A 15128-nucleotide genomic window follows, 5' to 3' on the forward strand; every position below is an offset into this window, starting at 1 on the left:
ACAAAACAGCTCTTCCCTTGCCACGGCGGTGCTGGTGGCGGGGACCCTGTGGGGCACAGGGTGGGCTTGGTGGCCCAGGTGGGGCACAGCCACCCCTGCTGGCCCCTCGGGGGGGGATGGGGATGGGGCAGCAGCACTGCCCGGTGGGTTGCGTGTCCCGCCTGGCAGCTGCAGGGGCTGAGGCGGCCATGTCCCCTGGCACCACCCAGGGTGGCAGCGGGGGCGAGCTGTGGCCACTGCTGCCCTGCAATGAGCGGCTGTGCCTGGCGCTGCCACTGTGGGCACTTGTCCCTGTCACAGCCGCCTGCCTGGCACTCTGTGCAGTCAGCGTGGTGGGCAGCGTCCTGATGGTGCTGGTCAGCTGCAGCTACTGCTACATGAAGACCACCACCAACCTGTGCCTGGGCAGCGTGGCTGCCTCAGACCTCCTCATCCTCCTGCCGCTGCCCTTTGACCTGTGCCACCTCCCACTGCCTCAGCGAGGGCTGCACCTGCTGCACCGCCCTCCACATCACCTCACCAGGGACAGCTCCCTGCCTCCCCCTCAAGGCCAGTGTGGTTGTCACCAAGCGCCAGGTGAAGGCTGCCATCAGCACCCTCTGGGCCTTCCACCTTCTCTCTGCCAGACCCTTCCCGGTCAGCATGGAGCAGCCTGACAACAACTTCAGCCGCGAGTGCAAGCCCACCCTGCAGGCCCTGGAGTCAGGCCTGCTGGCCACCATGTTTGGGTCACCACCTCCTACTTCATCCTGGCCATGATCTGTCTCAACATGTACAGCTTCATCAGCCTGGAGCTGTGGCAGAGGAACACCCACCTGCAGCGTCCTCCGGAAGAAGGGGCACCGCCAGATGGTCAAGGTGGTGGGTGAGTCCCTCCTCCATCCCCCCTCAAGCCGTGGCTGGGGCCAGGACCAGGGCTGGGGAGCCACGGCTGGGGCCAGGACCAGCGCTGAAGTGCCCGCAGCTCCCGGCTGGGGTAGGGGTAGCACAAGGGGACTATCGCAGCCACACCACCGAGCCCTCCGGTGCTCCCTGCTGCTGCTGTGGCCGGGATTTGACTCTCACAGCTGAGACGTCCCCTGGTGCAGCACTGCGCAGCCAGCAGCACGACTGCCTTCTGTAGAAATGCCCTTTTCCTGAATTTTGCCGGGCAGAACTGAGTACAAGGGAGTCTGCAACTTCAGAAAAAGTGGGGTAATATCAGTGGTCTCTTCCAGTGGGCAGCAACACCTCTGGGTAGTAAATTTGTGCTTCTGAAAAATAAGTTTGATTTCCTTAGCAGTCTTATGTAGCTCTCCTAGGGCTAAACCCCCTGGTTGCCCAAGCAGGCTGAGGAACGGCAGCTCAACCCTTCCGAGCCATTTGCAGACAAATCCTGTAACACCAAAGTGCTTCTGGCTGAGGTAGGATGCTGTTCGGTTTCAGTTCATTTTTCTGACTCCTATGTTCACTAGCCTAGTGTCAGGCTCTGGAAAGTTAGAGATTACATCTGCCCCAGGGCACTGAAGTTTGTAGTCACTGATCTGAAGAAAAAAAAAAAAAAAGGAAAGAAAAAAGGAAAGAAAAAAGAAATCCAACTATTGATTAATAAGCATAAAACAAAATGCCCTGGTCATTTGGGGTTTTTCCTACTTCTTTTACCAAGGATGTAATCAGCTGAATGGAAACAGCATAGCACAAAGAGAAGAAACTAATAAGCCTGGGAGAGTACATTTTGCTAACTTACTTGAGGAGGGTATTTACATTGGAGTAGGCAGGAGGGTTTCCAACAGAAACACCCATCCACGATCCCCTCAGAATCCACTGAACCAGCCCAGTTCCCCCTAACAGAGCCAGCAGCTCTATGCACGTGATGTATTTCAGGCATAAACTTGCTTTGGCTATATCCCTTTTGTTTAAACTTTAAGGGATGCTCCATAAATGATCATTTGTTTTACTTGTGTGCATTTATAAATAAAAATAATTAAAAGATGGATACAGTAATACACTTATTTTATTGTTCCTCATCTGCCTCTGCTATGTTGCCATTGCAAGAGTGTTTGTATTTGGATTTGTTTGTATGTGCTAAAATGCACCAGACTACAAGAACAGCTGGAGTGCCTCAGGCTGGAGATTGTCCAGTCAAACATCTGTCTCCAGCAGTGACTGGGGATACATGTAAGACCTTCAGTGGAAAAAAATTAATAGACCAACAGCACTGCAATGCTTTACGTTAGCAACCACCCCATTACAGCAGTGCTAATTCAGTGGGAGCTCAGGCGACATGTTCAGCATTTAGACTAGTCTTTTTCATTAACGTAGATATGCTAAAGAACAACTCTGTAGCGAATGGAGCTGCTGTGTGCTCCCATAAAAACACATCTTTTTCTTCTTTCATTTTCATACCACATGCACAGCATTACAGACATTGCTGAGGGGAATCTTTGTTGTGCCTGATGCTATTCCACAGATGTGACACCACTGTCAGCTGTTTACATTTTTCTCAGAAAACTCATCTCACAGTTTGGCTGAAGATTTTAGCAGTTATCTTTTAATTCAAAGACTAACAATCAGACTTCATGCTATTCCCATTTTAATGGCACTAAATTGTTGGAAAACCATGATTTCTATGTAACATTTGTACCAGTTAGAAGAACCTGCAAAATCAGCCATGTAAAATTTAGATTACTGGATGGTTGAAAAGTTAACTCACTCCTTAACTATTGCATGTGTTATTTTGTCTTATAGCTGTGGTGGTGGTTCTGGCCTTTGTAATTTGCTGATTGCCTTTCCACAGTGGCAGGATCATATTTATAAATACCCAGGGCACCAGGATGATGCTGTTCTCCCAGTACTTTAATATATTTGCCTTGCAGCTTTTCCACCTGAGCACATCCATCAACCCTATCCTCTACAACCTCACTTCAAAGAAGTATAGGGCAGCAGCCCACAAGCTGCCATTGCCACACCAAGCTGTGGAAAGGGCTTTCACGGTAACAAAAGACACTGGCGGCTGCACAGAGAGTAGCACTAGCACAAGAAATGAGTACGCAACCAGCTTCTGAGACTGCGCCCCACACTTTTCCAGCATTCTCTGCAAGGGAAGGGAACTTGCTTTTCACAGGAGAGTCACAAAAGGATGGACAGTTTGTCAGGGCATGTGGTATTTCGTAACCACTTGTATTTTTGTTAACAGAGCAAGCAGGGACCATAAAGCAGTGAGAATGATGCACAACTCATGAAAGATAACTCAGCAGGAAAAGCTGGATTAAGTTGCCGGTAAAACTGTGGTTTCAGTTTATTACATGTCATTGATCACATGTGTTCTGTGCAGTTTCTGGTATTTTCTACAAATCATAACATCAAGGACCCCAAAAGAGGAGGGAGTTTGAGGTAGCTGCTCTCCTTAGGTGCAGTAATGGGTAAAACTCTCGGACAGCCCTTGCATTTTAAAATGGTTTTCTTATAAACAAGATTTTACAAAACACAGCCTTGTAAGGAGATGGATGCAAAAGAACTCACCCACAACCTGGAACATCCTTGTAAGAAGGGAGCATATGTTTTTAGTACCTGGTCTTGTCATCACGAAGGGGAAGTTTCCCAGGTAGTGGCACTGACTCTTCCCTTGGGAAAGGGCATCCTCCGTGCAGCAGCCTCTGGGCTTAATCCTTTTGGTCTGACCCACGCAATCAAGTAAGTTCTCTTATTTATATACTAGCAACCAATCCCCTGTATCTGTAAGAGTTTAGATAATCCTGATCACTTCCTCGTGATAGACCCACAGTGTCTGGTAAATGTTAGCGGTATGTCTCCACTGCGTTACGTTATGTACTGCACTTACAAATAATACACCAAGTTAACAATCTCGCCACAAACAAGCCCCATCACTGAACATGCTGGACTGCACCCAGGACTTACTGCACTGAGAGTCAAAAACCAGTTCACTACCTTCGCTCCAAGGACTTTAAATACAAACTTAAACTATATGATTTAGGAAGGAGCCTTGTTGTGAGAAAGAGCTAGAAGGAGCTGCAGTATCGGTTTCTCCAGAGGGCCATTTCACCTGTGCATTTTACCTGTTGCCTTCCTGGCTCTAGCGATATAAATCTGGACCAGAATCAATGAAGTGGGACTGTGACTCACAGGAGCATCACTGGTGGTATGTCTGCACCTGTCTTTGGTTACCATCAACGCTGCAACCCCATCACAGAAAACCACCAGATCTGTCAGGCACAATTTGCCCTTAGTGAAGCCACACTGGCTGTCACCAGGAGATGAAATTCAGTGTCTTCCCTTTCCCCGCGACACTTCAAAGCAAACTCTGGGCCAGCATGCAAAGTCCCTTCGACTCAGATGGTCTCAAGCAAGGGCTTCCACCTTTTCTGTCACCAGAAGGTCTCAGCACAGAGCACTAAGGAGCACAGACTCAGGACTCCTCCTGGGAGCAGATTTGCCTCCCTCAATATAACCTGTTGGGTTTAACTCTCGGTGTCACTCACTTTGACTCGTTGGACCCATTTTTCTTTCTAAAAAGAAATTAAACAGATCTCACTCTAGGATCTCCCCAGTGGACAACCAGCTGTGTGTCTCCTTGCCCCACCCCACAGCCACCCTCAAGCCCCAGCACATCCCCTGGGTGCAGCAAGGGACATACCCACAAGGTTAATGTCCAGCAGAGGCTGAATCTTAGCATCCCAGCTGCCGGCTGCTGCATGGGGAGGTCTCACCTCGTGCTCTCATGCTTTGAGAAGCCAGCTGGAGCATCCTGAGGTACCCAAGGCTCAGAGGCCCTCAGTCTCCTTTCCCTCCCAGCCAGCACAGCTGAACTCACCAGCCCCAATGACAGACAAGGGTCTCATGGCTTCCCTCACTTCCTCAAAGAAGGGCTGTCTGGCCTCACGGGGAAAGTCGTCCTGACTATAGGACACCCTGTAATTCTGGGTTACCACTTCTTCAATGATTGTACTTTGAGATACATCAAGAAATAACCGGGCAGAACATAGTTTTAGGAAAGATGCTCTGAGACTCCATGGACCCTCTGGGGAATCCTTGGAGAGCGATGAAACATCCCCCGAGCACAGCAAAAATGTGAGAAGCTCTCAGCCAATTTCTCAGACAAGTTTAAATGCAATAGGTTATTTATATGATTGTGAGAGAGTCAAAAGGTAATGGATACACCTCAATTAAGTGGGCAAGAACTGAGCCCCTAAAGTGCTGTGAAGAAAATTTAAACCAAGAAATTTGGTCACCCTGGCAGATGTGGAGGCATAAGTCATGCTTAATCCACAACGAAACCGATGGGGACCGAGGACTGAAAATGCAAACGCTAAGTAAAAAAAAAAATTAAAAAAAAAGCAAAAGCACAAGGCATGAAAAGCTCAAACTTTAAACTTGTTCAAGGCTCTTTCAGGCTGTCTTCCTTCTTGATGTCTCCTTTCATCTGGATGCTTCTTGCATGAATCCAGTCCATGCAGAAAGTTTCTACAAAGACCATTTTACCAGCACCTTCCTAAGATCATTTCACCCTCCTGTCTGCCCTCTTCCACTGGATTCCTTCTCCCAGATGCAAAATTTTTTCACTCCGTCCTTGCCAGTCATCTCTTTGCTCTTCAGAAGCTGATGCTGCTGCCAAGCATCCCACAATGTCCATCTCCATATCCATATTTGCTGGGGTCAGAAGGAGTTCCCAGATTAGTGTGGGCACCCCAGCCTGCTTGCATGGTTGGGAAGACGTCTCCCCCTAAATGCCCTCAAAGCTAGTCATCCTTCAAACCTCTCCTGAAGAGCTCACCTTACTCATGATGCTTACTGAAAAATCTCTAAACCAAAGCCAGAGCTGGGTACAAATCAGATATAATGTAACGTGACAGTCTCCTAAACCTGGGGCTTCACCAAATACCACTGTCATTAGCAACAAAGGGCCCAACTTCAGCACAGGGAACCAGTCTGAAAGGCATCATCTGCCAGTCACCAAAAGCAGTATGGAGTGGCAGAAATACAAGCCAGATGAGACTGCGTATTTACCTGGAATGGAAGGAGAGCCACCGCCAGCATATAGAAGCTGCGCAAGGCACTCTGATCCCTCTGGAGCGTGGTGCAGTTGCCGGATCAGAGAAGACAGCTACCCTGGCCAGAGTAGAAGATAAAAAGCCACAAAAGAATAAAAGTAACTTTCCCCCGCCTCATTTAAGGTATTCTACGTGACAAGAAGCAACAAGGCAGAACACAAAGGATGGTGGGATCCAGGCACCCTCACACCCTGCCCTCCCAGGCAGCAGCCACTAAGGGGTCTTATAGTCACCAAAGCAGATGCAAGTCCTAAGTGACCTCCACGTCAGCAGTCTCAGAAACTCGGCTACGATATCAGATGAACACTTACGTTCCTGTTCAGCAAGTGTCATGGAGCCCATGACAGCCCTACAAGACTCAGTAGCTGCCTGCTGTTGTATCAGGGGTACTCATACACTGCAGGACACAGCAACATTTCTGTGCTCTGCAGAGGTGGCAATACAACCCCAGGAAGTCTCTGGAAGCAGCAAAAAAGTCAGCCTGGCTTCCACTGCTGCTATAAATCAAGGATACCAGCAGGGACCAGCCTGCAGCTAAACTGATCGTGAAGAGAAGCATAGGGTCCAACAAACGTGTAGCTCCTATGCAACAAATTTTGCCCATCTTAATAAGGAAATCTGTTCCCTAATTTAAATTTAGGTCTGCTCTTTGTCTGTGCTGTGCAAACACACCCCAAAGGCAAGCTGTGTTTTGACCCTGTGGAAGTAGAGGCTGTCCACAACCCCAGAAGAGGAATCTGGAGAGAAGCTGAGTTTCCCCATCTCCTGCAGCAGCTGAGCACAGCATAGGGAACATTTTCTTAATCCAGGGGTTCAATTCTGCTGACACCAAGCCAGGCAGCATTCCAAGCCCTGGAAGTTATTTGAAGGCTTGTAGTCATTACCTTTTCACAGTGCTTCATTTCAACAGACTTCAGCAGAACCTGCTGGACTGACCTGAACCAGCTGTACCTGTGCAAGGGAATCATCTCACCCAGCTACCCCCCGCTCCTGGGGAGCAAGCCTGTGTGCTGACCCTAGCCCGAGGGACCGACCCGGCCAGGGCAGGGCAGGAGGGCAGGCTTGGTGCATTCAGCCGCTGAGGAGGATGGAGGGCAGCTGAGGGAGAACGGCAGGGAGCCTTCACACCTTGCCTTACACGGGCTCTTTCTTTCAGCGAGACCATCACAAAACACACCCCTAGACAGAAATGAGCGATCCCTGTCCAACAGTTATTGCAGTAGAGCAGGTCTGCAGGATCCACGCCCTCAGACCCAGTCCTCGCACCGAGAAGCTGGGCTAAGGGAGTTGCGATAAGACAAGCTGCTCCCATGCAGAGTGGTGACCCATCTTCCCCGCCTTCGGGAAGTTACCATAAAGGCGCAGAAGGGACAGACAAAACACAGTAATGTTTGCTCCTTCCCATGCTGCTTGTTGTGAAGGGAGATCCCTCCTGCAGAGCTTGGGAACAGGAAGGAGGCAGGGATGGACGGAGCTGCCTGAGAACAACCCTGGCTGAGACAAGCCTGGGAATGGTACAGGAAAACGCAGAAGAGCAGCAGGAGGTGATCCCACAGAGCAGAACCCCTGCTACCACACAGAACAGACCCACCCAGCCCCATTTCTTTCTTATATGCTCTGTTCCCCACTTACATACTTTCTCTCTGTTTACTGATTTGGTCCCCAGAGTCCGTTTCACAGCTGCTGGTGAGAAACAACAGCTCTTGTCAGGAATTTGTGATAGCTAGTCTTCATTTTCATTTTGTTTCCTTCTTTTCAGACACTTCTTGCTTTGTAAAGTGCATGTGTGTGCAAGGAGCAATCTGTCTCCAGGACACCTTTCCACGTGGAAGTGTCAAATGTATTTCATTTTGGTCTGGGATCTAGGAAATATTGCATTTATTCCCAGATAGCGAAACAAAATTGAATTCTTGCCTCCTCATCACTGAAACCCAAAGACCTGTCAAAGGAAACACATAACAATAAGAAAAATTGACGGGTTATCTCTGTTACAGAATGGGAGAAAAATCCAAGTCTGACTGTTTGACAGTACACATCACTGCATTACAACTGAAGTCCAAAAAGACAGCCTTAGAAGAAATTTTCTCTGTTGGCTTGCAGACAGGGTGCTGGTTTTGTGCTGGGCAGCCTCTGGGATATTTGCACAACAGAATTGTGAGCTTTATCACACGAATGACAGGAACAAAATCTCATGCCTGAGCTCAAGTGAGTTAGATTGTGAATGAATTTGGGTCAGACCCACAGGGCACAGTGGTATGGGTGTGCCCAAGACTTACACTCAAGTTGAAGCCAGCAGAGCAAATTTGGAGTGGTTGCTGAGCACCCGAAGGACCCCGCTAGTGCTCGGCACCATTTGGCAGGAACCCTAACACTGCCAAGGGATGCTCACCACCTCACAAAACATGTCTGCTGTGCCTTAGTGCTTGTTGTTTACTAGAAAGTATAACCAGGCAAGTGCCCCAAGTATCTGTACGTAACTGCAGAAGCAATCACTTCCAGGCTGTCAGCACAAACCTGGCCCCGTTAGGAGGAAGAGGCACCACTAACTGCCTTCTGTGACCGGTGTGGAAAGAGCTGTTCATAACCCAGATATCCACAGTGCCACGTGCCACCAGCACGGCAGGATGCTGGACTCTCCCCTCACAAGGGAGGGAGGACAAGGGCCTATGGTTTCTACAGCAGGAGAGAGGTGGAGCGTTTGCACAGCCATTTCTGCTGGCTCCATGTTGTGGAGTTGACAGATACTGTCCTTGTGGCTGTCAAACTGACTTTTTACATGGTTCCTAATCTGGCTGCTTTTCAAAGCAATGAAAAAGGGAGCAAGCACTAAAGAGAGTCTGATAGAGACTTACAGCCCAAGCTTTTGGAGGAGGTCTCCGATTCATCTCCCTCCTTTTTACCCTCCCTGAAGCTTGCCCAGCGGGACAAGCCCCAAGAGAAGTGCCTCACCTTCTCCTGGTGAAGCAACTATTTCAGAAGCTGAAATACCACAGGCCAAGAAGCACCTTCAGGAGCTGAGCCCTCAGACCTGAATCTCTCACCTCAACCTCAGTGTTACCATCCTCAGTCTCCACTTGCAGCCAGGTGAAAACATGGAAACCAGGCTGGGTGACATCTGGTAGAGGAGCAGCCAGGAAGATGTCCAAGCCCTGTGATGCATTACAGACAGCCACGCTTAACACCAGACACTATATTAAAAGCCTGTAGCAGGCATGGCTTACACAGGACCTGGGATCCCACGTGTCTAGCAACAACCACCATGCCAGTACCCTCACCACAGCTACCTGCAAAGGCCATAGCCCAGCTATATAGATGGAAGCTGCAAAAACAGTAAAACACTCTTCTTACAGCCACCTGAAAGGTTGCTTTTATGCTGCAATCTAGGCATAGCCTACAGGCCCTGACTTGTCCCCTGCGAGATCGGCTGAAACCCCATCACCTTCCCACAGTAACATCTTCAGGGCTGGGGTCTCAGAGGGGCTTCTGCTCAGGGCAGGTTTCCCTGCACAGCATCTCAGCTGTCACAAATCACTCTTGCCACCACGTGCTCTAAATGCTTACGTTTCCACTGCGTGTACTTCAGTACACTGCTTTATAAAGCAAGCACTCTGCTGTCTGTTACAAGTTCATTTATACAGGTTTTGTTTGTGTGATATCCAGGTTGTTGCCTGTATCAGTTATACAAAGTTTCTTAAAGATTTTAAACACATAGAAAATGTTTACTATCTATCCCAGCAACTTCTAAAAGGTGTATTTTTATCTCTTCCCAAGCCATAGCTTGTAACATAAACCCCTGTCTTGACATTTTGATGTCTAGGACACCACTGAGTGTTTGTTTGCAATTAAAAAGTTGATTTGTTTTAATTAACATCATAGATTCAATGCACAGTAGCAATGCCTCAATAAATTCTTGTGTTCCTGTCATATATGTAAAGGCATGTGTACGCACATGCAAGTATCTGAAGGAACATTAGACAGCACTGCAGGTTAAATGCATAACATGGGTATAAAAGGCAGCCAGTTAATATGGCTCGGTGAAACAATGGATCGTTACTAGCTGCTGAATATATAAATTCTGGACATCTAAGGCAGCAGCTACTCCAGATGACCACTGCATGGGCATGAATGCAGGATTAGCCTCTCTCCCCCACAGTCTTTCACAACCTTAGCGTGACCCAAACCTGATTGCCTTTCTGATGCCAGAGCAACACCAGGTCCTTACTGTGTCTAAATAAAGACATCCTCACTATATAGCAATGTCTACCTTCTACTGTTTTCAACAGAGATACAAACTATGCACATGGACAGCTTCACAGGGAAGTAGACATGTCTGAGGTTGCCACGGAGGGGGGGAATTAGATTGCTTAAATTACCGCTGCCAAAGGTATCAGCAAAAGTGGTTTTATTGAACTAAGATGTTATAAAAGCGAGACCTGCAAGTTCAACGTCAAGGTTCACTGTATTACTTACTGTAGAGGATATAGCAACAATTCCAAGTTACCAGTACAAAGCCTAGTGCACTATAATACAAGGTTATGTGTGGTATCAGTCACTTACCAATGATCTGCAGTTGGTAAGGGGTGTCTCAGCCTTGAGGAGTAACCTTGAGAGGTGTCTGTGCTCAAGGGGAGATCATAGCTGCTAAGCAGGGAGAGCTCAGAGAAGGGTTACCTGGGCTGTCATATTTATGGAATAAAGTGCTTGGCTTGTACTCAAATTGCATCTAATGGAAAAGGTAAATATGAGACTCCTTGTACTCACAGCTTTCTTTGTTCCTTGATAAATGAGTCTTGGAAGAATCACCTGCTATTCATGCGTTAATCATACGGTTGGTGTTTCAGTTTCTAAGCCCATATGCATCGATGTTCACCACGTCACCCTGTTCCTGCACAGGTTTTCAGAGAACAGGTTGAATCTGTATAATTTTTTGGCCCAGTTACAAAGGCTGAGGCCTTTGCTTCCTTTGGAGACTGAACCAAACTACCAGAAGTTGGGTCAAGGAGTTGAATGCCTCTCTCACAGAGGTGAAGCGCAGCAGCTGCAGAGAACAGAACACCAGCAGACTTAAAGCAAAGTCCAGAGAGTCAGAGCTCCCAGGTTTACATCCCATTGCAGCACCAAGCTGCAGCTGAGCTGATGTGCAGCAGATGCCTCTGTCCCTCAGTGACAGCCTGTCCTCCAACAGTGGGACAGTACATGCGACCCCTCCTTAATGCAATGCACTGGAAGGAAGAAATTGCCATCGTACTTACAAATTGATTAATTAAAATATTTGAGATGAAAATAAATAATTCCTGATTGTTTACTTGCTTGATGTCATTTCATTTACTAGATTAGCACATACTTTTTCATATTTAACAGACTGATGAGGCTGAAGGATGTATCTGCTTTTGCCTGACAGCAGCACAAAAGCTTTCTTCTAGTGAGCTGTAAAAAACAACTCATCACCAGCAGAAACTCCTTCAACATGGCTTGCAGAGATAGCGAGAGAAGCTCATTGTAGTCGTACAGTACAAACAATGAGCAGATATCTCCTGTATGAACTGATGGGCCTAGCTGTTATGGTGACACTTAATAGTTCTCTGCTAAAACTTTCTAACAGGTGGGTTGTTTTTTTAAAATCCAGAAGGCGAAGCAAGGGTCAGACTGAAACTACTAGTGATGAATAAAGATCTCAAACCCCAGGAATTAAGCACAGCAAGCTCTTCTTACTAGTTTTGAAACAGATGATCAGCTTCGCTGTATGTCAATACACTCCAGCTAAGACTTTGGGGTAAGGTGTAAAGTCATCTGCATTAAGAGAGTGATGGTAGCGTAGGAAACCATGTTTCAGGATCTAAAACCTGTAGAGCTCAGCTGCAGAAAGACACTGCAAAGCCAGTCACTGCAACACAGGAATAAGTCATGTTATCAAATCATGGAAGAGGTGATGATGAGGAATGAGAGTCTCAGTCCACAGACACCATCGAATGGAGGGTGTAAAAATATACCGATGGTGATACAAGAAGCACCAGAAAAGCCCAGCAAGGCAGCTCAGTAATTTCTCAGTAAACACTCTTATATTGAATGGCTATTCAATTATTAAGCTCATCAGCAAAGACAATCACGCAGCTTCACAGCACTGCGGGTATCACAGGGTATCATCACAAAGAGAAACATACCAGAAATCTGAGAATGCAGGTGACATGACAATTTGATGTAACAACTTCCAAAGGACATTTTGGCAGAGTGAGCTTTAGGAATGAGCTTTAGGAACATATCAGAGACTACAGCCTTCTGGTGTGCTTAGAATGAGAAATACTAGCAAATGGGTCTGCTAAATAAAGAAAAAGGGGGCCAGGGGAGGGAGGAAAGGGGTGTTAAGCAATCAGTCACTTGAATGAATTGGGTTTGTAAGACAACTGCAGGAACAAACTGCAGCTGTTGAGGAAAGTAGTAGGTTTTTCCAGCAGGTCTGATTCAAGCAGAAGAGGCCCATCCAGAAATTCTTGCTGGTGACATACTCAAAATGGCAGCTCAGAGGCTAACACACTGGTTAACTGGAAAGGCTCAATTGCCTTGAATTGTGCATAAGAAGGACAGTGGGGCCAAGAGCCCCCTTTCCTCATTACGTTCCTCTACCATCCTCCTCTTCACTGTCATCTTGCCAAAAGCAGCACACTTACTCCCTCAGCAAGGATGCTTTCTGGATGAGGGTTGGTGCCATTCTCCTTTTGACCAGATTTTAGGGAATTACGTTGTCTCTCTTGGTCCTGGAGAGAACGCTCTCCTCAGACGCTGTCATCCACTGCCCTCTAGTTCTTAGCAGAAGGCAAGGAGGATGATAAAGTCCTTTAGTCTCAGTCCACTGAGAGCTTTCAAGTTCAAGACTAAAATTAGATGAAAAGCCAGCATAGGGTGGGACTTGCCTATAAATTGTGCTGCCTTCCCTCTTACAAAGGAGACTCCTGCACAATGAGGTAACTGCAACTCACTGGTGACTGTTGCTGTGAACTTGACTTCCACTTACTTTGGGCTTGCTGACCCCTGAAAACCCCACCTCCATGCCCCGCTGCACATGGAAACACTAGGGCATGCAAGTCAAATACTGTGTCATGAATCAACAAGCTACTGGTGAGAGAAGCCGATTCTCCAGCACAGTGGAAAAAACACCACAAAGTTTAACAGAGCAGAGAGACTTCTTGCAAGTGTTGGTTGGGTTTTGGGATACTGGGGGGTGATCATACCAAAAGGTGTTACCCTTTCACTTGCTGCAGGTCTATTTTAACATAAAAGGTCTCTCCCCTGCTTTCAGCAATAGTCCAGACACATTTGCAAGATTGGTAAGTGCAAATACACACATAATTTTGTAGTCTTTCATAAAGACATGGTCTAGAAAGGAATTTTTCTAAATAGGGAAAAAGTTCATCTTAGATAATGGTAACTTGCACAGCAAAGGAATCCATTTGCATCCATATAGGAAATGAAAGACTCCTCAAAAAGAAACAATTCATAAGCTAATTCATGCTCTCATTCAGTTTCTAGGCTTATATTGACCTTATTCAAGACTCACGAAAGATTCTGTACTGCTTTATGTCACATCCTCAGGAATCCTTTTAGTCACTAGTCCTTTTAGTCTAGATTGTCTCGGACTCGCTTCTGAAACTCCACAAGATGTGATTTTATAGTCACTGGCTCCGAATAATTATTTTGGTGGGGTTTTTTTAAACACATGACAGCAGTTTATAGATTTATCTCCAAAAATTTAACCACAGAGAAACTTTTACATAAATGCATCACATACCTTCCACAAACTATTAGTAGTTTCTTTATAAACGTACAGTTTTGGGATCAAGTACCTCCCCTTGTAGTAAGTTTCCAGTCTTGAGGTTATTGCATACTACAGCCCCTTTTGTAATCAAGAAGATTTATCCAGTTAACTACAAGTCATTCTCTTCACAGAAGAAAAGATATTAAATATGAAGTCAGGGTATATTCTAATTTAACTTCCATGAACCCGTTAGCCTGTGAACGGAGGCCACCAAATCCCCTCAGACTGGCTCATCTTTCAGGAGCCCAATGCCTTGATGTCCAGGAGAGAAACATACCCTGAATTATAGGCTCAAATCAAGACAAGAGATTGTTTAAAAAAAACCCACCCAAGACAACAAAGGACACAGAAACAACCAACGAACAAAAAAAGCCCCAAACCTTTTCTGCTTTCATCCAGCCTTTCCCTTACCATGGGCAGTCAGGGCAGCAATGCCAGAGCCGGTCTTCCCGGGTCTGAGCGTCAATCCGTACACGATGAAGAGTTTTGGCCCAGTCGCAGCAGCCACAACACATACGTTAAAAGATGAAAACCAGACCGTTTTTCACCTGTACGCCGCCAAGGCCTTGCTCGTTTTCCCACACGGGTGTAATCGCCGTGTAACGGCTCTGCCCTGGAAAGACACAGCTGGTGCCGACGGCGCGGCCCCGGGCGGAGCCGCTCTTGCTCCGGGCACGCGGGTGAGAGGCTGGGCCGTGCCGGTGGGACAGCTCTCCCGAAGGGCAGCCGCGCCGCAGCCGGGGCCCGGAGGAACACGGCTTTCCCCACGCGCGACGGAGGCACTGAGCTGCCAAAACACGCAGCGGGCGCGGGAGATGATGGCAGCCGGCACGAAATCCCCGGCTACGAGCCACCCGCTCAGCAAGCCGCAGGGAGAGGCTGCCCCTGCGCTGAGGGGCCCAGCCGCCGGGTCCCTTCTTGCCCGCGAGCTTGTACTTTCCCCGGGAGGCCACCCAGGGCCGGCTGCGGGGGGAAGCGTGGCGGCGGCTTTCCCCCTCAGCCACAGGGCAGCGGGCAGCCGCCCAGCACACAGGCTCCGCGGACCGGTGCAGGCCCGCTGGGGAGAACGGAGCGGTGAGCTCTGTGTCACCGTTAAAATCCCGCTACGGAGCACAGGCCCCGCCTCTCGCCAGGAGCCACCGCCCGCCCCGTCACGACAAGCCCCACCCCCCCCTTCCCCTCCCGCTGCCTATTGGCCGAGGTGCCCGCCCATCAGCGGCAGTTGCCATGCGGACGCCTCCACCGCGGCACCGCCCTGAGGGAGGAGCGGG

At 48.1% G+C, this 15128-nt stretch overlaps 1 protein-coding gene across 1 annotated transcript; it reads left to right on the forward strand.

Moving 5' to 3' along the window:
* Positions 1–50: 50 nt before the first annotated feature.
* On the forward strand, positions 51–1523 carry MLNR (motilin receptor). The gene is given in 4 exon segments (XM_013301425.3): positions 51–472; positions 474–721; positions 724–826; positions 828–1523. Coding segments are annotated over 4 exon segments (951 nt in total). The 5' UTR covers positions 51–116; the 3' UTR covers positions 1072–1523.
* Positions 1524–15128: the final 13605 nt, after the last annotated feature.

This window comes from Falco peregrinus, chromosome 4, assembly GCF_023634155.1.
Source record: "Falco peregrinus isolate bFalPer1 chromosome 4, bFalPer1.pri, whole genome shotgun sequence".
In the NCBI taxonomy this organism is placed as follows: Eukaryota; Metazoa; Chordata; class Aves; order Falconiformes; family Falconidae; genus Falco; species Falco peregrinus.